Genomic DNA, 21,131 nt, shown 5'->3' on the forward strand with positions numbered 1-21,131 from the left:
CATAATGGCTCCGTGCATGCTTCTATATCCTTAAGAAGGGTCACTCTGGGAGTGGTTCGCACTGTTACCTCACACCAAGAAATTTCCTGTTTGGTTTCCTTCCACAAAATCAACTGTGTTAGGCTAAATAGCAATTCTAAATTGCCTATTGGAGTGAGTGTGTGTGATTGTTACCTCTGTGGCCATGTGGCAACAGATCCATTAGTGGGAGTTCCGGGTAGTTTTTCCCGGATTGGATCATTTAATCCATTACCAGGAACGGCCCTGCACAATTTCTAAATTATGTTCAGCCCTCTCACTGCTAAACTTTGTCACATCAACTTCAAACTCACCACAAACACTGTCCACCCTGATCTCATAAATCAAGTGAACACAACTCATTTGAACCGTTTGGACCAGAAACATTTTACTCCAAGTACATTTGATGAAGATTGAAATTACAAGAAAAAAACAATAGATGGACCCACGAGTCGGTTCAGGCCTCGTTGTCATATTACGCCAATGAAGAGGTCCAGCGTTAAAAAAGCAGGAAACATTTTTGTTCTTTTCTATTTACTTGTTTCTCCCCCACTCCATCTCCTTTAATGCTGCTGGTTGTTTGTAAACTGGCTGTAAGAGACTGATTAAGTCTTACAGGAAATGACTAAACTTAAAGTTATTGCTAAAGGTGGAGCTACAATCACCGGGCTCCAGAATATGACCCACACAGTTTCACTCTTTTTGATTTCATTTAAGTTAAATACATAACATTCAAATGAGAAATTGGAGGCATGTTATTATCGCCACTGAAATTGTAATCCGACTGAGTGGCTTTTACAGGTTGGGCGGTTGCTTGAGGGAAAAATGTTGACAAGGGCAATTGTTTGACTTTCTGAGTTGATGAGGATCACCTGAGTGCAACGCTTTCGTCTCAGTGAGGTAATGCACTGTGTGGTGAGATGGAGCACCTTCTCCCTGGAAGCCTCCACAGGAGGCAGCTCCTGAATTACGACACAGCCTGAATCAACTCCTCAAAATAGTTAAAATATGGTCGTCACTTCACTTGAAGTCATCTATGGTGTCACCTGGAGGTCTGGACCTGATTGGGTGCCTGGACATAGAGGTACTTCCAGATGGCGTAGTAATGTATAGCTGCTCCCATAGCTACAAACAGGTGCCAAATGGCATGAGCGAATGGGACGATGCCGTCACTTTTGAAGAAGACAATACCGAGACAGTAACAGGCTCCGCCGGCCAGCAGCTCGTACAACCCAGACTGCTCCGGCTGGGAAGAAGTAGAAGGGTTACTATTTTGAAACTATTAAAGCAGTAAATAGTACAACCAAGAGAGCCTCACCATGGAGAAGATGACCAGAGCAGGAAAAACTCCCATCACCGTGTAGCAGATCAACTCCATGAGCTTATACCTGAAGGTGAGCAGAATATTGGATCACAGATGTAAAAAAACCCTTTAGTGACTGACATATGAAAGAATACACAGAATATCCATTTTTTTAAATGTTTGTTATAAATTGAAACTAAAAACACCTGCCAATTTTGTCTTGAAAAGTTTCTAAATAATAATTTGTTGCATCATAATGAATAGATAATAGATATCTAATTTATTTATTTATTTGAATTATTATTATTTTATTTTTCTATTGGAATTAGATGGGTTTTTTTTATAAGAGTGTTACAAAAGTCTCTGAAATACATGATTCAAATATGATTAATTTTATAGGGTTAAATGTGACACTAAAACAAAATGCCTGTGATGAGATATAAATAAAACATGTCAAATGAAAGGACAAAGAAGCTATGTGGTTTTTGAAGTTTTACATTTATCTAAAAGAAAAGCAATGACATGTTTCATAAACGAGTTTCATACCAATAATGAAATGCAGTTGAGTGCCCTGAGAAAGTCACTGATTATACGTCATAGCTGAGATAATTTTGTCCCACAAGAGCAAAAGTGAATACTGTAGGTGTGTGAACACAGAGACATTTTGATCCCGCCTCATGTGAATACAAACCTCTCGTGGAAGAAAAAGACATAGGTGGTCCCAAAAGAGGCCATGACCCACACCAGCCAGCGCATGTGAGACGCCCATGGACCCAGCTCCCGCAGGTTCAACCTGCAGAGGCATTGGCAGGAAAACACAACTGCAAACAGTGTTGGCAAATATATTCACAGACACCAAACGGGTGGGCTTGTTTACCAAGGGGCATAAGAGGCAGCAATGAAGAAGTAGATCACCATCCTGTCACACATGTGGAAACACTGCTCCACTGACCTGAAGAAAAAGATTTTAATGTTACATTGGTATTATTACGTGGTCTATATATTGTGTTTGTGTGTGTGTGTGTGTGTGTGTGTGTGTGTGTGTGTGTGTGTGTGTGTGTGTGTGTGTGTGTGTGTGTGTGTGTGTGTGTGTGTGTGTGTGTGTGTGTGTGTGTGTTAGGGCTGGGCGATATGGACCAAAAGTCATATCTCGATATTTTCTAGCTGAATGGCGATACTCGATATATATCTCGATATTTTTTCTGTGCCATAATTGGGGTTTCCCCCAAAGCATTATAGCATAGCTTCTCTGTTAGCTTCATTTTTTTCTGAGGCAAACCCTTAAAAAAACAGTCAGTTTTAATACAAAGCCTCGTGCCAAATGTCACACAGGTACCTTTAACAGAGATCTGCACAATATCAAAATGTATAAAACAAATGAAATAAAAATAAACTGCCTGCATATATAGAATAAAAATGCTTCTTGAATAAAATAAAACAAATATCCCTTTCCTGCATAACAATTAAATTAAAATACACTGTACAATTTATACAATGTAGACAGTAACAGGCAGACTTTTCCACTGAGGTTGACAGCAAATAACAAAACATTTGTGCAAATCTCAAATAAAACATCCAAGTCAATTTGTCACAAAATAAGCTATATGAAAATCATTACCAAAAAAAAAAAAAATATATATATATTTTTTTTTTTAAATCGATATAAACGATATTGTCTCGTACCATATCGCGTTTGAAAATATATCGATATATATTAAAATCTCGATATATCGCCCAGCCCTAGTGTGTGTGTGTGTGTGTGTGTGTGTGTGTGTGTGTGTGTGTGTGTGTGTGTGTGTGTGTGTGTGTGTGTGTGTACCGTAGGTGGCTCTTCTTCCAGGCCACAGTGTGGAACAGGGTGGAGATGATGAAGAGCGAGCTGAGCCCTGCCCCGTACACCCAGGCTGACAGTTGCTCCCATCGGTCCTCTGAATGGAAGTGCAACACTGAGCTGCCCAGAACACTGGGGATTATCCACAACTAAATCAAATCATGACATAAAAGAAACATGACATAAAAGGAGCCAAATACACAAACATGCTGGATAAAGTATAATCATGTGTGTGTGTTGGTGGTGAGGTTTTGAAATGTACCTTCATTGATCCGTTTGCTTTTTCCCCTAGTGTGTCGTATGAGCTCACTAATTACTCTCTCTGATGTGTGTGTGTGTGTGTGTGTGTGTGTGTGTGTGTGTGTGTGTGTGTGTGTGTGTGTGTGTGTGTGTGTGTGTGTGTGTGTGTGTGTGTGTTCACTCACTGCATGGGTGGCACAGTTGGCAGCATGCTCATACTCTGTGGGCTGGTATCTCTTGTTAGAAGGAACACGGTTGTTCATAAACCTAAAAAAGATCAAACATCAGCAGAGAGAATGAAATATTTCGATGCAAGTAAAAATCTGAGACACTTTTTCTCCAAACTGTAAAAAAACAAAAACAAACAACTATAGTCGTCTAGAACTAAAAACAATGAAGATTCACATGAAGAAGCATTTAATAGAATGTCTTCTAGCCGTACAAGCAACAACTGTTGAAATGTAAAAGGAATATGTATTTACCATTTCATTACTTTCAGAGAGTTAAATTATGTTAAAGTAACACTACGTGTTTTTGAACATGTATATTTGTATCATATCTTAGAGCTGCTAACAAGTCGTCACCGCCGCCCTTTCCTCTTGCTTAGCAACGCTAGAACATGTTTCAACTTGTTGCCATGGCTGTTGTTGCCTGGCAACAGTGGGTAACTACGTACTGACTGAACCTGAGGTTTGTCCCGTCGATTTTCCTTCACATGTATGACTACGACTGCACTGCCACGCACACAAACACGCAGATACGCATGCAGGTCCAGATCCTTTACTTTGTATATGAACATTCACACAAAAACTCCAAAAAGCAGTGATAAGATAGCAGCTAAGGAGGCACGCCTTCTTCAGTTATGTCACTGTTGTCATGGAAACCACAGGGCAGAGACTATCATTTTTTTAAAAGAAAAGTCCTCTTTTCCTTTCATCTTCATCTCTGTTTCCTCTGCCATGTCTCCTCTCTGCTTCATCTGTGATTAAATTAAAATGCAGAAAGCCAAATGGACAAAGGGACCCATTGCACACACACACACACACACACACGCACGCGCACGCGCACGCGCACGCGCACGCGCACACACACACACACACAGCCCCTCCCTACTTTATTGCTGCATCTTACAGAGCTAGATTTCATCAGAGACCTAGATTTAGCAATGTCTCTATTACACACACACACACACACACACACACACACACACACACACACACACACACACACACACACACACACACACACACACACACACACACACACACACACACACACACACTCCCATCAAAGAGAATACCACTCTCAGAGAATCAGTTTGTTTGTTTTTAATTAGTTATATTGGTGTAATATTAGAGTCAAGGGAGGAAACGGCATAATTGACCCATGTTGTTAAAATCTGTGAAGTTATTCTTGTTTGTCTGTGTCCACTGAATGGGGAAAAATGTACTTTTAAGGGCTTGAAGATGCAAAAGTAAATGTTTTACTGCTTACCACTTTCATTAAAACAATAGTTCAATCTAAGCAAAGAAGCAATCCCCTTAAATAAGTGTAATTTAGCGAAACAGCTCGTTTCAAACGACACCCGTGATTAACAGGTGCAAGGCACAAATTGAGGTGAGAAATGTGTTTTACCAGTTTGACACTTATGCCTCACTGTGTCTTTTTTCTTTCTCCTTCACTTTCTTCCAATGAGCTGCAGCTTTTAGACTGACACTCATTCAGAGCTATTAATACTAACTGCCCCAGCCCAGAAACTGGCTATCCTGTCCCAAATACAACCCTTCCCGTATCCAACAGCAGCCTCACTCTATCTGACTGGCTCTCTGCTTATTGTGTGTGAACGTGGCCCAGCAGGCCTGGCTGGCTCGGTAATGACTTCATCAGGCCGGCTGATAATTATTGGGCGGCCGGCCAGGCAGAGACACACTAAGTGGACAGAGCAGTGGGAGCACTGTGATAACTCCTCTCACCCAAACAACAGGATGAACAAGGGTAGTGCTCTCTGCTTTGTCTTACTGTACCAGAAAAACCTCCACCCACTTAATGGAGAACATGATTATTGGATTTTATGGTCTTGCATGTGAGCATCCAGGAACACACTGTATGAAAAATGTGAAAAATGGAATCATGCACGCAAAGCTGAAGAGGCTGGTCACCCTGAAAGGCTTGAATCAATGTGACTTTGCTTCCTTTTGTTGATTCTTGAAGATGTTTCACCTTCGGAACAGAAGCCTTCCTCCGTTCTCAGGAACTGAGAGGAAGGGGAAACATCTTTACAAACAACAAAAGGAGGTCCAGTTTCTTTGATTCAAGCTTTGGAGAATCACCACAGAGAGTTTACACTACTTAGAGTTTACACTAATAAGGAGATTATTAAATGTTTTTAGGAAGAACATTTAATTTTTTCTTCTTTTTTTGTATATCATTGTAAAATAACTGATTTTTACGACGGAGTATTAGGGCCAAACAAAAAAACAAAAAAAGGAAATTACGAGAATAAAGTCATAATATTACGAGAATAAAGTCGTAAAATTACGAGAATAAAATCATAATATTACGAGAATAAAGTTGTAATATATTATAAATATATAAATATAACTTCACAAGATGCTCAATATTCCTCATTTTAACACAGGGAGAAGAAGCTCTTCCTGTTAGAGTTCTCATAAATTATATTCTAATAATATTACGACTTTATTCTCGCAACATTACGACTTTATTCTCGTAATGTTACGACTTTATTCTCGTAATTTTACAACTTTATTCTCGTAATATTACGACTTTATTCTCATAATATTACGACTTTATTCTATTACGACTTTATTCTCGCAACATTACGACTTTATTCTCGTAATTTTACGACTTTATTCTCATTATATTATGACTTTATTCTCGTAATTTCCAATTTTTTTTGTCTTAGTTTGGCCCTAATACTCCGTCGTAGATTTTAGGCTGTTGAACTACATTATGATCAAATCCTACCACATACAAATTAACATAAGCACATGCTTGACAGGTAGTATGTTTGTCTCCAGGGCCAGGTAAGCAAGACGGGTATAGCTTTCCGACACAAATCCTGTTTATAGAAAATAATAACATGGGTGTTCAGACAGACCTTTAAATGTCACTAAAAATAGTGGTAATACATAATTTTATTACATGGGATACTTCAGAATCTCTAGGGTCTTCTTGATGCTCTGTGAAACCAGCTGTATCTAAACTGCTCACAAGAGCTGTGGGATTTGAAGACCGGCCAACGCACCAGTTATAACTGCTCTTATCAAAATATGTCAAGTTCTCTTGCCCAGCGCTACTGACTATTATCTATTACTATTATAATGACGATTATCACTGATGTCACAAATGTTTTTTTTTTTTTTTTTTAGATAATGTCGGAGTAGCTTCTGGAAACATCTATTTTCCAGAGTTTTATTAATTTTATTGTAGAAGACTGCAGTCCACTAACTTGAGAAATGTCATCCTTTGACACGAGCAGCCAGAAGTTCCCTGACTTTGTTGTCATTTCAGTTTCCTGATATTTACGAAATTTACAGCACTCCTGCCTGAGTGTTCTGATGGATTTTAAAGTTTTTTTAACGTGTCACTGACGCATCACACACCATCATCATTCACATGACCACACCAAAACATGTAAATCCATCAGCTTTATTCAGACTCAACATGCAGGTGGCCTCCTGGGATGTTATGTGTGGTATGCTTTAACATCTTGGATACGGAAAGACCACCGTAGCTCTATATTTGTGGTTTCTGCCATTTTTCTGAAGGCCTTATTTGAGGCAACCTAAATCAGAAAGGAGGTCAGTGGGTGAGCCATTTAAGCCTGTAGACATCACAAACCCAAATAAGATAAGAATGACCCAGCTTCCCCATGCTTATCTCAATCCCAGCATCATACCATGCTGTGGATAATGTTGGGTAATGTTGACTTGTAGCACTGATTTGAAAACATGCCCACTGTTCAGAAGAGAGCAGTGGAGTGGATTCTCTTACTCTCCCCCCCAAATCAGCTGCCCTAAACAGATCTATCAAGGCAGGTTAAAAAAAATAAAAAAAAGAAGGTACTTTTGTACTGTATTTCTGTAGTATTTTGATCAAAACATGTCACGGATCATATCAGTAATACATCAGGAAATTGTATCAACTTTTGAAAAATAAATAAATAAAAAATAAAAAAGGCATAATGTCTCCCTCTAAAAAAAAATCATCTAAAACAGAAGGATTGTGGAAAAACTAATTTAAATGTTAGCTTAAACTTTGTTGTGGTTTTTTTCTCACGGAAGAAACACGAATTTAAATAACATTTAAGAGTTCAACTCTTTAATTGACTTTTCCCTTTTTGTTTTCAAATATTTCTAAATAACTATTACAATCTGAGGTTCAAGGTGTCTCAGATGTAAAAAGTAAAAGCGTATGGTACATGAAGTCTGAATGAGTTGAAAAATATATAAAAAAGGTGAACAATAAAAAAGGTTGGAAACTGATTCAGAATATTTTCCATCCTAATTTGGCTAAACTGATTCTCAAAATTACGTTTCTTTGTCATGTCGCAACTGAAACATTTTTAAGTGTAAATAATGTTTATGAATAAAGAAAAGAAACACTAGAGCAGGACAGTTATTTACTCAGACATAAACAACTGAAAATCTTACATAACAACAGTAACCTACCGATTATTACCTTAAATGATCTTATCATACATCTGAAAACAGAGCAAGTGTTCAAGACTTATTCAGCAAAACTGTATATTTTACCTTTCCTCAGTATGCAGTATGTCTTTAGTTTAGTTTATTTTATTTTATTTATAACAGAGACAATACATATTAATGAACATATACATGTAAATATGCAAGATTATAGCCAACTTTTCATCTTTAGTCCCTTCGGCAGGTTAATGTCAACAACATAAAATAATAAAATCAATAAAACAACAGTAACGACAAGTAGAACAGTTAGCTTCCATGGCCAGTAGGCAGGAGGAGCAATTACAAGAGAGAAAACGTGTCCTTAAGAACACAATAGGACACAAAAGGAAAAGAAAAGCAAAAACAATGAAAAGTATAGTGGATCATGAAACATACAGGCCAAGGGTCAGGGGACCATACGAATTTCAGTAATATTAAATGCTAAAATTAGATATCAAAGGGCTGATTAAAGTGCAGAGTGCTGAAGTGTTAAAGTGTTAGGTGCGTAATTATATTGCAGATTGCCCGATTGCAAAGTAAATATAAAGTGCTATTTTAAATGCACAATACTCAATACATATTACATTAATTAAATGCCAGCAATGACAGTTTTATGGTACTGGGAGTACCCATTTTAGGAATATAAAGTGCGTCTTGCCTTGCACATAGCCCTAATACTTAAAAAGTCAATGAAGATATAAAAAATAGCGAAAATATTAATGGAGGACTTTAAGCCTGACTTTAAGCATCAGTGTTACATTGTGGGATCTGCTCTGGATCAGATAACAATTTCAATTAAGTGTTTGGGTCTTCTTTTATTTTGCCATATGTACATATTTTTTGATATTTTTAAGAACAGAAAGGACACAGTTCAACTAAGACCAGATTCATATAAATTGGCAATACTGAAGGAGGGGTGTATTTAGATGTGCCAAACAAAGAACATGCGATATATGTGATTCCAATTGATGAAGAGGAAGTGGCAGGAGTGAATAATTCGTAAAATGTCTGTGTCTGACATAAAATGAAACCTGAGTTAGATAATGTGAGATATTACACCACTGCTTAGGAGACCACATGCAGTGTTGATCTGTGATAGCTCATTCAAATCAAATCCCACCAGCATCCCTAAATCCTCCTCAAGACGGCAGCAATGATACACAGAGCTATTCATATTTAAATGTTGTTTTTATGAGATGACAGAAATGACTGTTCCTACCTTACAAGATTCATTTACAGAGGAAATAAGCAACAGTTGACGGCAGACAGACAGAACGGCTAAAAGCCCGAATCCCCTCTCCGGATGCTGATGTGATGATCGCTTGAGCGGAGGATGTCACGGATCTCACTGGCGTCGTCTTATCCTTCTCCTCGCTGCTGCAAGCAGCATCTCGACCCTCTGCCTTAGGAGTCTCCGGTGCGGGAGTCAGTGTGGACGTCGAGTTTTAAGTCTCCCAGCAGGGCGGATTTACTGCTCTCCTTTTTCCCTTCCTCTGTATTTACCACCGCCGGTTTACCTCCTCATCACGACTCAGCCGTTCTTCATCACTGACGGCTGCCACATCCGTTTCTGAAGCCTAAATTATGGTTCCGCGTTAAATCGACGCAGACCCTACGGCGTAGGGTACCGCGGCGACGCGCACCGTACGGTGCGGTGTAACGCGGAACCATAAATCAGCCTTGAGCATAGCTGAGGGAATTGGTGCCGCCTCTGCGTGCAGTTCCCAAGCTCGCCTCTAGGTGGAACTGCATGCTCGCAGGTGGAGAATGAAACTGGGCACTTTATGGAGGTAGGTTTGTGTCTTAATTATTCAATGAAAAAAAAGATAGCTTCAATCAAAAAATATATTTTCAATTTAAAAAAAATCACTTCAATCAAAAAAAATGATTTCAATCAAAGAAAAAAAGTATTTGAATGCAAAAAGATATTTGAGATTTGAACAGTTTTTCTTTGATTGGAAATGTTTTTTTATTGAAGTGATTTTTTTTTTCATTGAAAATATTTTTTTCTTTTTGAAGCAACTTCTTTTTTGATTAAATGATAAAGACACAAATGTCCTACCCATAATATGGCCCAAACACAAAAAACACTACTTCAATCAAAAATGTTGCTTCAAAACTTCACTTCTATCAAAGAAAACATTTCCAATCAAATAAAAAAAAGTGTTCAAATAAAAAGTGTTCAAATGCATTTTTTTAGTCTCAAATATTTTTTTGCCTTCAAACACTTTTTTCTTTGATTGAAATATTTTTTTTTGATTGAAGTTAATTTTTTTTAATTGAAAATATATTTTTTGATTGAAGCAATCTTTTTTTTGATTGAATAATCAAGACACACATCTACCTCCATAGCACTTGTGCTTTTTCCTCAGAACCGAAATCAAAGGTTTTTTTTTTTTTTTTTTTTTTTGGTAACAGCATAAAAATTGTGTTATGACATCTGATATGTTTATATTGAACTTAAAAAAGTTTAAACTTTTATTTTTGCACATGGACCTATGTGAATCACCTCCAAACCTAGGAGGCAATGTGGATTAATAGGTGCCTACATTGTTCTATTTATTGGTCTATGTACATTTTATGCTGTCTGTTGCTGCTTTTTTGTAATTAACTGTATTTTAACTTATAAAATGTGTGTTTGTATCACTTGTAAGGTGACCTTGGGTGACCTGAAAGGCGCCTCTAAATAAAATGAATTAATATTATTGTTATTATTGAGGTCACATTGGAGTTAGTTTTTACCATCTAAAATAAATCAAACTTCATACATTTAATTCATCCATTAATCTTTGATGTATACCCACGTATTGCAGTTTATGTTCACAGGAATTTGCTGGAGGTGAGAACATGCAAACACAGAATGACTCCTGCTGCGATTCGAACAGGAACCTTCTTGTTGTGAATCAAATGTGGACAAGCCGCCAGTTCATTAGCCCCATATAAGGCAACATATAGACAAACAACCATACACGCAGGCAACTACCAATTAACCTGAAATAGGCCTAAATGTTTTTGGATGCTGGGAGGACACCGAAGGACCTGGAGAAACCCACTCAAGAATGGTGAGAACCGGCAAACACCACACGGAGAGGCCACTGTAACACTGTCTTTGGTCCTTGTTACAGTGGGGAGAACAAGTATTTGATACGCTGCCGATTTTGCAGGTTTTCCCACTTGCAAAGCATGTAGAAGGGGGGACCTTGCGTGCGCTGCAGGATTTTAATCCATGACGGCGTAGTGTGTTACTAATGGTTTTCTTTGAGACTGTGGTCCCAGCTCTCTTCAGGTCATTGACCAGGTCCTGCCGTGTAGTTCTGGGCTGATCCCTCACCTTCCTCATGATCATTGATGCCCCACGAGGTGAGATTTTGCATGGAGCCCCTGACCGAGGGAGATTGACCGTCATCTTGAACTTGTTCCATTTTCTAATAATTGCGCCAACAGTTGTTGCCTTCTCACCAAGCTGCTTGCCTATTGTCCTGTAGCCCATCCCAGCCTTGTGCAGGTCTACAATTGTATCCCTGATGTCCTTACACAGCTCTCTGGTCTTGGCCATTGTGGAGAGGTTGGAGTTTGTTTGATTGAGTGTGTGGACAGGTGTCTTTTATACAGGTAACGAGTTCAAACAGGTGCAGTTAATACAGGTAATGAGTGGAGAACAGGAGGGCTTCTTAAAGAAGAACTAACAGGTCTGTGAGAGCCAGACTTACTGGTTGACAGGTGATCAAATACTTATGTCATGCAATAAAATGCAAATTAATTACCGTACTTAAAAATCATACATGTGATTTTCTGGATTTTTTTTTAGATTCTGTCACTCACAGTTGAAGAGTACCTATGATAAAAATTACAGACTTCTACATGCTTTGCAAGTGGGAAAACCTGCAAAATCGGCAGTGTATCAAATACTTGTTCTCCCCACTGTACATGGTCCATGTTGATATGTCACAATATGCATCATGCTTGCATCAGTGGCATGATTTTAAACAAACTGCTATAGTTTACTTCAACTGCATCACCAGTTCATTTTATTGATACAGCATACCACTCTATGACATTTGTCAGATCCGTTTGACTCATGAAAACCATTTGATGGCATATACTTTATTTTCTTTAAAGAAGATACATTAAATCCATTTTTGTAAGCTGACACAATTTACTGAGGCTTTAATAACAGGTCAAAATAAGAGTTTCAATACATTGCAATAACTCTTTTATCAACTGTAACTTGAAACATTTTTAAGTCTAATTTTTGGGTCACAGGTAGGAAGGTGAAAGAGGGTGTAGATAAGGAGAGCAAAGCTGCTAATCTGGGCCAGGTCTCTCTCGAAAAAGAGATTTGAATCCCAACGGGACTAATCTGGTTAAATAAAGGTTTAATAATATTTCTTTTTAAATTAAGAAATCAGTGGAGCCTACATATTAAAGAATAAAGACTGGGGCTGATACCATCTCATTCTCTGTCCCATCTGTCTTGACCATTTGACCTTTTTTAAACTCTCACAAGTCCGACAGGTTGAAGTGAGTGTCAGTTCCAGCTGCATACATTTGCTTCAGGTGCACCAGGTAACTGAGATACTAGCAGTGTTTTATTGTTACTAAGACCATTTAAATTAACCTGCGAATTCTACTAAGCAGTTTATATAGAAATATAGATAAAAAAACAACAAAAACCTTCAGTATTTATATTTGTTGTCATTAGAAAATAAACAGGATGTGATGAAAATAACAGCATGTGAAAATAAACTTGGGATGCAGAACTGTATGCTCTCCCAGTAATCATCTCTAAGCCCCGACACATTTTTCTTGTCTTGGGGTGACCGGCCGCTAGTTACAGAACCTCTGGACAAACTGAACTAATACCAACAGCTGAAACAATGCAATACAGCTTAAACACATGTATTAAAACATCTAATAATCCTACATGTCCATCTCATGGGACATTTTACATAAGAATTTGTCCTTTTTTTAGAAATACATTTTATGATCATATTTGTGTACTTTATTTAACTTGCAAACACAGATCTCTGATCACATACAGGCAATCCTTGCTGAGCTGAAGGAGTGAATCCAAAGGTCCTGAAGACCTCTCTCAATTGTGATTTCCTTTTATGGCCAAGGTAACTTTTGTTTATCAAATTCAAAGTTTTGTGTCTGTTTAACAACAATTGCATTCTAGTTCATCAACTGTGTGCTTGGACTGAAAATTGGTCCTTTTGCTTACATAGTCTTCAATAGTTAGCGAGCAGTTCCCACAGCCTGAAGCTGGAGCAGTTGACTGTTTACGTGTCATTATACCCAACCCAAGTATAATGCTTCCTTTTGTGTTTCATTTATCCTGTTTGTGACCAGGAATGTGGTCTAAAAGCAGTAATAAAATGCTTTTTCTTAGATGAATATACTTGTTTTTTTGGTATGTTAAAGGAAAGGTTGGATCTAGTTAGGCTAAAAGTGCAATCGGAAACCCGATGAGAAGGTCAGAGGTATGGAAAAGTGACAGCATACTTTGCAATTTACCTTTTTTGAAATGCTTGAATCGATATGAACCTACATGTGTGATTTCAGATTACAACAGTGTGGGGCCACCTGTTTTCTATATGATTCAAAAGAGCTTGTGAAGAAAAAAAATAACCAACTTTTTGTTCCAGGCTGTGGAGTAATCTGATGTAAAGTCTTCTCTAAGCAAACTTGGTATTTTAGCTTCCTTCTATTGCAGAAAGACAGGAGTCAAAGTGGAAAAAGTAAACTTTTTGGTAGAGTGAAATTTAAGAATACTTGAGATTTACAGTGCAGATGTTTGAGCTTTTTGAGCCAAGCTCGTTCTTTCTTTATTGTTTTTGAGCTCCGGCCTTTTGGTGAAGAAAAGTTCTGGCCAGATAGATGCATCTGTGCTATCATAAACAACCACAAGTTCTCTAGGCTGCAAGATTGTGTTTCTTTCTTGCTTTTTTTCCAGTGTTAATTGTACAATTTGGTTCCCTAACATTAACCTGAAATCATATTTTAAAGGTTTGTTTCAAAAAATGGATTTTGGAGGAGCATGACCCTATACTCAACCTGTTAATTCTAGTTCATCAATTAATGTTTCATATTCTGCGCGTCACCTACCAGCCACCACTGCTCATTAGAACAGGGCTTTTGTCCCCATAAGAACCATTGGTTCCATCAAGGTCACTGATTTAATCAGAACAGGTCCTAATGAGGTGATGAAAACAAGAATCTACACACATACACACACCTTTTTAATGAATTACACTCTGCTGACTTCTGTAACAGCAATTTATTATTTATTAAATGCATATTATGACCAGCATAAGCTTTTAATACGTACTGCAGCTTTTTAATGTGAATAATATAAACCAGCTGCTTTAAGCATTCAGTTCAGACTGAGCTCCTTGTGACACTGCCAATTTAACTCATTGAGTACCATTGGCAGAACTGAGGCCAGCCCCTCTACGTAAAGCATTTTAATGAACAAGCCCAGCATAGAGCTTCGGAGGGATAACAAACACTGTTTGACCTTGAGTAAGATCATTAACTTGTTTACAGATAAAAAAAACATTGAATACAATATAGCTAAAAAGCTTTGCGTAATAAGGCAGCAGTTTTTCTTCATGTCTCCAGATGCAGTTATACTTCAGTTGTTGAAATGTCAGCTTGAGCTCACACTATCTTCAAATCCTTCATAGCAGACTCCAGACTCTGTAAAGAAATTGATGAAGATGTGAAATGACATAACATCTTCACACATTTTCACATCTTCTCCATCAATCACCAGATGCCTGACTGAAATGTGTTTGGTACCTTGACATCCCAAATGGCCATTCCTCCATCCATGCCGGTGGTGCAGAACTTGGTACACTTGCTTCTTCCTCCTTCCAGCACTGAGATTTCGCTGAAAAATTGTTTTAGACAAGTCAAAGCCTGTGTATTGTCATGGGATGTGAGGAAAAACAGCATACATTGGTGTTTTTTTTTTTTAAGATAAATATTTCCAGATGACCTAATTTAAGGAAATTTAAGAGAAAAATGAAAGTGGGAATTCTGTGAAGAAGATTTAAAAATAATAATGTTATTCTTCCCAGGCAGACTAAGCCTTTGCATCCTCCTGACCTGATACTGTTCTTGTGGAGTGTGTTCAGGTTCTTGTCGGTGGACTGGGTCTCTGAGGCTCGACGGTCCAGGTTCTGGAAACGCTCCCTGGCACTGATGCCCTTCTGTGCGGCCTGTTTGGGGACATCCAGCTTGCCACCAAATGTCAGGCTGCCTTTGGCGCCGTCATACACAAACAGCATTGGGTAACAGTCATGGCCCTGAAGAAGCAGAGATGTGCAAGTTGGTGGAGCAATACATTTCTGAAACACTATTGGGAAAATTAGTTAAGATATTGTAAAGCAGGAATAGCCTTAAAGCTCAAAGCCTTGATGAGCACATCAGTTTTACTTTTGCAGTGCGTCTGTGCAGCAGCAGTAAGTATTAAAAACATAAAGTCATGCTTCCTCTGATCACATACAGGCAATCCTTGCTGAGCTGAAGGAGTTAATCCAAAGGTCCTGAAGACCTCTCTCAATTGTGATTTGTTTTTATGGCCAAGGTAACTTTTGTTTATCAAATTCAAAGTTTTGTGTCTGTTTAGCAACAATTGCATTGTTTATAACACGCATGTACTAAGGTAAACGATACAACTCCTTAATTTTCTCTGAATCATGTAACGGAAAGAAACTGTATGTACATTTCTAAAGCAATGTTTTAAAACGTTGTGACAAATTGGTCTACCAGCTGCAGACCAGCAGCCTTGGTTATTTTTCAAAGAAGGAATGAAAAAAATTACTGAATTTAGATGCACTTTTGGTGAATTAAGTCAATGGTTTTATTGCAACTTACTTGGTCTGCCATAACTAGTATGGTGTCTAGGTTACTTATAAACTCCAAAAATACTAGTGAGTAAATAAAAATGACCTATCTGTGATTTTATAATGACATCAGATTGAATAAAATGTGAGGAATATTAACTCTGGGTAAGTGTAGGGTATGTGCTGAATACTCACAGCTGCAACTAGGCTGTTCTCAGTGATGAAGGTAACACACAGCAGAGGAAGAGTCTCTGAACTCAGACTTTTCACCCTGTTGAAGTCACGGCAAAAGGTCACAGACTGACAGTTAAACACATGCTAACTAACCCAGGTATGTTGCCCTGCCTTCTCCTCTCTTACGTGCCCGTCTTGCCTCCCTCTGCGACAGACACCGTGGAGTCATGGGAGACCCAGGCCAGACGGTTGCCGGAGTGTGAAAAACACACACTGTGCACCCAACCGCCTCCTCCCGAAGTCTCGGCTGCAGCTCCAGACCCTCCAGACTCAAACAAGACCTCCCCAAATGGCATCTTGCTACCCCAGGGGGTTGGGCCGGGCTTCTCCTCCACCTCCTTTATGTAGGCTGAGAACACCCTGTGAGGTAGCGGAATTGCAGTGCTCTCATGAAAATGTCTCAGATTTATGAAGCGGATAACTGTTTGCTGTTTGGAATATGCAAGTCAAGTGTTGAGAGGAAAATACCTGCATTTGAAATCGCAGGATCCAGCAGCCAGCAGAACGTTATTGGGATGCCAGTCCAAACTCAAAATGGTTGAGCGGATTGGCTTCTTGATGTGCTTGCACACCCACCTGCACATAACACAGTTTTGTGTTGTCATCTCCCAACTTGCATGCCGTGCAGCTTTTCATGAACATTAGAGACACAAATTTCCCCCCAACTGTACCAGTCATTTTCCTGCTCAAAGTAGCAGATGGAGATGAGCCGCGAGCCACTCCCGACAGCGAACTTGTTCTCTTTTGGTGACCACTTGACACAGCGAGCGGCGCGGTTGATCCTGAGGATGACCAGGGTTGGCTTCCATGCCCCCTCTTTCAGGGTCCACACGTAGGCGTTGCGGTCCGCTCCGCAGGTCACGATACGGTTGCTGTCCGGAGCCCAGTCGATACCTGCAGGAATGAGAAGGTCTTTTACATTCTGACCTTGTGAAAAATGAAAGGTAGATTTGCACAAAAAAAAGAAAAATATAAAGACAAACGTCAAAAAAATAATTTTGAATGTCTAAAAGGGAATGAAGCAACTTTGTAAAGAGCCAAAAGTCCCCTTTCATATTCGGATGCTGAATAGGAAGCTGTAGAAAGAACTATGCAAATTAGTGCAAAAACCGGAAATGAGCAAAAAACCAGAAGCTTAGACTTTCCATGTCAGTAACAGTGAGCTTTGGAAGTGCATCTCTCCACATATACCAAGTCTCTATTCTAGTTTACCCAATTTGAATTTCCCCCTGGGAACACATTTTTTTTTTTAATTGAATTGACTTCACTTCACCAGTGCAGCTTAGTATAAACATGGGGAGTAAAATCAAAACCTTTTCATTTCATTTTCCAAATTTGAAGTGATTTTTGGAAACAAAAATAGAAATTACCACGGTATATCACTTAAAGTAATTGTTTCTCACCGGTCACTGGGCCATTATGCTCCTTCAGCTCATGGATTTTGGCCCACTTGGTCCCATCTTTCTTGTAGATGTGGACCTCGTGATTGTTGGGGCACAGGGCTATCTCTGGAGAGGAAAAAGAAAAGAAAAAGAACCCATTCAAACTCATTGCAACAACAGTGACAAAGCTGTAAACAGTGTGACATTTTGAGAAACAGGAAATTCATCAGCATAAAAACAAAGCACAATGTGGGTGGCAAGAGAAAATCATGACGGGCTGATCAGAGAAGTGGAACAAGGATCAGCTGACCAGGTCCGTGCAAACAAGGAAAACTAGGGAAGCACGGTATGTATCTGACTGGGGTAGTACACAGACACATGGTGTCTAAACAGAACCAGTGCAAGAACAGAAACCACTCTTTCCATAATCTCTATCAGACCCACGTGTTCCAGTCCACCGATGAGTCAGAAGATGAGTTTAGCTAAGAACAGCAGTGTGGGTGCTGTAGCGTGCATTTTTTCTTTGCCAGATAAATCCACTTGGGTTTTCATCTTGCAAACTAACTTCAAAAGTCTATGACTTCATCATCGATGTCGCTCACATCCGCTTTTCTCAGAAACAAAAGAGCTGATTGAAACAGCCAAATAAGGTGTGGGTCTCCTCTATGAAAGGAAGCCAGACACCACCCTCAGTGTTACAGGAAACAGGAAATACCTTCACCCACCTGGGAGCAGGCCTCCGTCTATAGCTCTGTTTGTGCTATGGCAAGTACTTTCTGGACCACTGAAGATGTACTGAAATGCCTGTGACTTGGATAGCTCAAAGATGAAATGACTTAAAGTTTTTTGTGCAGAGCGACCAATCAGAGAGGGCAGAGAGACTTACGGGACCGATCTTTGTTCCAGGCATGACAGCTAATTGGTTCCAGCAGGAAGCTATGGTAGGCCATGGCCAATCAGATGTTACAATCAGATGAGGAAGTGAGGAGAGGAACCAGGCACTTCTGGGCTGAGAGATTAACTGTCAAGTCTAGAAAAAAAGAAGCAACAATCTTCTTGTTAGAAGCAGGAAGCAAAATAAAAGGGGATAAAACAGTTAATAATGCATAAATATATTAACAGCATTACAGCTGTAGACGATCTGAACTGTTTAAGACATAAAGCCCGCCGTCGGTTGATTTAAACTGTTTCCTGTAAAACGCACAGAATGTGTCTAGTAAGTTTGTGATAATGAAATCCAGACTTTCAGAGGTATGTGAAGAACTATGCAGGTCAAGGGTAGCACACATCCCAAAACAAGTTACCCTCAACAGTTGGAACACATAGGTGAGCAAACATTGAATGTGGTTCAACACAATCCCTATTCCTTACGAGAAAGAATGTAAAAACATTGCCTAGTTCTGAGTGAGAGCAGCAAACTCTGTTTTCCTGTTTCCTCCAACAAAATGTGCATGTGAGCGTGTGACATGTCTAAACATATTCAATGAACTGGGAGAAATCTCAGGCTACTTACCCAGAGGGCAGGCTAGAGATGAATGGGTGAATGGCTGCAGAAAAGGGAACGGGAGTTAAAGAAAGAAAACAGAGAGAGAGAGAGAAAGGCCGAGGATGGTTGCAGATCAAAGGAGTGCTCAGCTCGCGGACTCTGGCCAGTCAACGCGAACGCAAACGGCAGAGTGAGCTCAGAGAGAGAAGAGCTGAGCTGAAGAGAGGGAGGAGAGGTTAAAGGGGGAAGTGGAGGAGGGTACAGTGAAACTCAGACATTCAGGAAGTTTGCACGCTTTGGCCAGAGGCTGAGAGAACATGATTTAACATGATATTGGGTAAAATGTCAGAGCGTGGGATCAAATTTGGGATTTATTTTTTAAAATAACAACACAGAGGAGAGAAATAGTGAACTTCTAAAAGTAGGAAGGGAAGGAGGGGCATGAAGACAATACAATGCTACGCTTAAAGGAGGAGGCTGAGACTGAAAGGGGAGGCAAAAGAACCATGAAAGGGGGTGGGAATAGAGGAAGAAAAAAACTTGAAGAGGGAGGGAGAAGCTAGAACTCAGAAGGGGGCGTTGTAAGAACTAAAAGGGTTGATTATGCACAACTTCCTGAGAAGAGATGGATTCTGTTATTTTTGCAACACACCCATCACATTTTCTTTTGAAGCATTAAAATCAGCATTTTCCACTTCATTTGTTTTAAATCTACAGGTAATTGAACTAAACACATCAATAACTGAATTAAACAAATTAATGAATTATCAGCCCCATAGGGAAATATAATTGTTCCAGTGTCAACAACAAAGTAAAATTAAAAAACAAATGAGGCAGAGATTTTACGTGGGATGACTGTACCGACTGTCTGTACCAGTGGCTCCGGCAGGCCCCTGTGACCCTGAACAGGATGAAGTGGGTATAGGATAGATGGCCCAATCCTTATTGCAATGAAGCTAAAGTAACATCTAATAGTAATTCTGTTATTTTACTTTAACCACCTCCCATTCATTCAACTTTTATACACACCTCAAAACCATGCAAGGTAACAAGGCAGCTGGAGACCATGCCAGTTGTCATTGAGTTAATGGTGGCATACAACGTACACGTCACATGCATATAAAATTATACTCTCCACCACTGATTATAGAAGATACAATATGCAAGCTTCTTGCTACTCCAAGAAGTACAAGTTGTTCCTTCTTATCCACTAGCTTCAGTTGTTTTTCTAGTCCAGTCCCATCTGTTGTCCAGGTGAACTAGAGGTATCAGTCCTTCTCGAATGCCTCCATATTTTTTCTTTGGATAGAAATAATGTTTGAACAAGTTTTTCTGGAGGTAATATGACTCCAAGTTGTACTGAAAGACTCAAAGTGTACAAAATTAAAGGAGGAATGGTGAGAGTAGACCCCCAAATGGTGTTACTTTGCAGCTGATCAGACAAAAATGTACATGGAAGATTATAAAATAGGCAATTTTACATCTGGACGTGATGTTTGGTGATGTAAGGTTATGGTAGTCGTCTCCTGCAACTCTGTCACCATAACAGAACAGCTCCCATATTGCTATAGTCCAACCTTTTGGGATGTTGCTGCAAAACGGGAGTTTTTCCAAGAGCAAAGTGAGATGACGTATCTTTTTCCATGCAGCTGTGCATGGTTCCACTCAAAACTGGCATAGATGGGCTGGCATACTGGTAAGCACCACGTTTCCAAGAATACTGGACGGAAATGGATCCAGGAAGCATGTGCTCAAACAGGGTACGAGATGTATTAAGAAATGCAAGGAACTCAAACTTTACACTCCCTTCCGTATTTATTTATTTTTCTTAAGAAATGACTATGACCTTGGCAAGCATTTGAACTGGCTTTAATGATACGTCAGTGTTTCTTCCAAAACATCTGGCCAGTTGCTGTTATAATGCAAGAATTTAGAAAAACGTATCTGTGATGACCTGTTTTGATTGATCCTGTTCTATCTTCCGTCACAATTCTTGCATCAGTTAATAGAAGAATCTGAGCTCAGCCCGCTGCTCAGAACAGCTTCATTAGAAATATTTATGAGTTTAACTCCTGCTC

General features: G+C 39.3%; 2 protein-coding genes across 2 annotated transcripts; both read right to left on the reverse strand.

Moving 5' to 3' along the window:
* Nucleotides 1-264: 264 nt before the first annotated feature.
* On the reverse strand, nt 265-9,633 carry LOC133451914 (monocyte to macrophage differentiation factor 2-like). The gene is made up of 8 exons (XM_061731075.1): nt 9,318-9,633; nt 3,578-3,659; nt 3,141-3,301; nt 2,199-2,273; nt 2,013-2,114; nt 1,337-1,406; nt 1,065-1,264; nt 265-980 (listed from the first exon to the last, which is right to left on the reverse strand). The coding sequence occupies exons 1-8, from the start codon at nt 9,329-9,331 to the stop codon at nt 911-913; spliced, it is 774 nt and encodes a 257-aa protein (XP_061587059.1). The 5' UTR covers nt 9,332-9,633; the 3' UTR covers nt 265-910.
* Nucleotides 9,634-14,319: 4,686 nt separating this feature from the next.
* Nucleotides 14,320-19,258, reverse strand: arpc1b (actin related protein 2/3 complex, subunit 1B). Its single transcript, XM_061719728.1, has 10 exons — nt 19,081-19,258; nt 18,454-18,597; nt 17,589-17,693; nt 16,857-17,079; nt 16,654-16,761; nt 16,312-16,545; nt 16,147-16,222; nt 15,212-15,411; nt 14,903-14,993; nt 14,320-14,800 (listed from the first exon to the last, which is right to left on the reverse strand). The coding sequence occupies exons 2-10, from the start codon at nt 18,515-18,517 to the stop codon at nt 14,762-14,764; spliced, it is 1,140 nt and encodes a 379-aa protein (XP_061575712.1). The 5' UTR covers nt 18,518-18,597; nt 19,081-19,258; the 3' UTR covers nt 14,320-14,761.
* Between the last annotated feature and the right edge of the window lie 1,873 nt (nt 19,259-21,131).

Source organism: Cololabis saira, chromosome 1 (genome assembly GCF_033807715.1).
Source record: "Cololabis saira isolate AMF1-May2022 chromosome 1, fColSai1.1, whole genome shotgun sequence".
NCBI classification, from domain to species: Eukaryota; Metazoa; Chordata; class Actinopteri; order Beloniformes; family Belonidae; genus Cololabis; species Cololabis saira.

Coding starts and splice junctions, on each gene's coding strand:
- LOC133451914 (XM_061731075.1), bottom strand. Junction 2,274..3,140: donor TGGAAGAAGAGCCACCTACG/GTACACACACAC, acceptor CTTTTTCTTCAG/GTCAGTGGAGCAGTGTTTCC. Junction 1,265..1,336: donor CTCTGGTCATCTTCTCCATG/GTGAGGCTCTCT, acceptor ACTTCTTCCCAG/CCGGAGCAGTCTGGGTTGTA.
- arpc1b (XM_061719728.1), bottom strand. CDS start 18,517: ATGGCCTACCATAGCTTCCTGCTGGAACCAATTAGCTGTCATGCCTGG. Junction 16,546..16,653: donor TCCTGCGATTTCAAATGCAG/GTATTTTCCTCT, acceptor GCTACCTCACAG/GGTGTTCTCAGCCTACATAA. Junction 14,801..14,902: donor TGGCCATTTGGGATGTCAAG/GTACCAAACACA, acceptor ATTTCTTTACAG/AGTCTGGAGTCTGCTATGAA.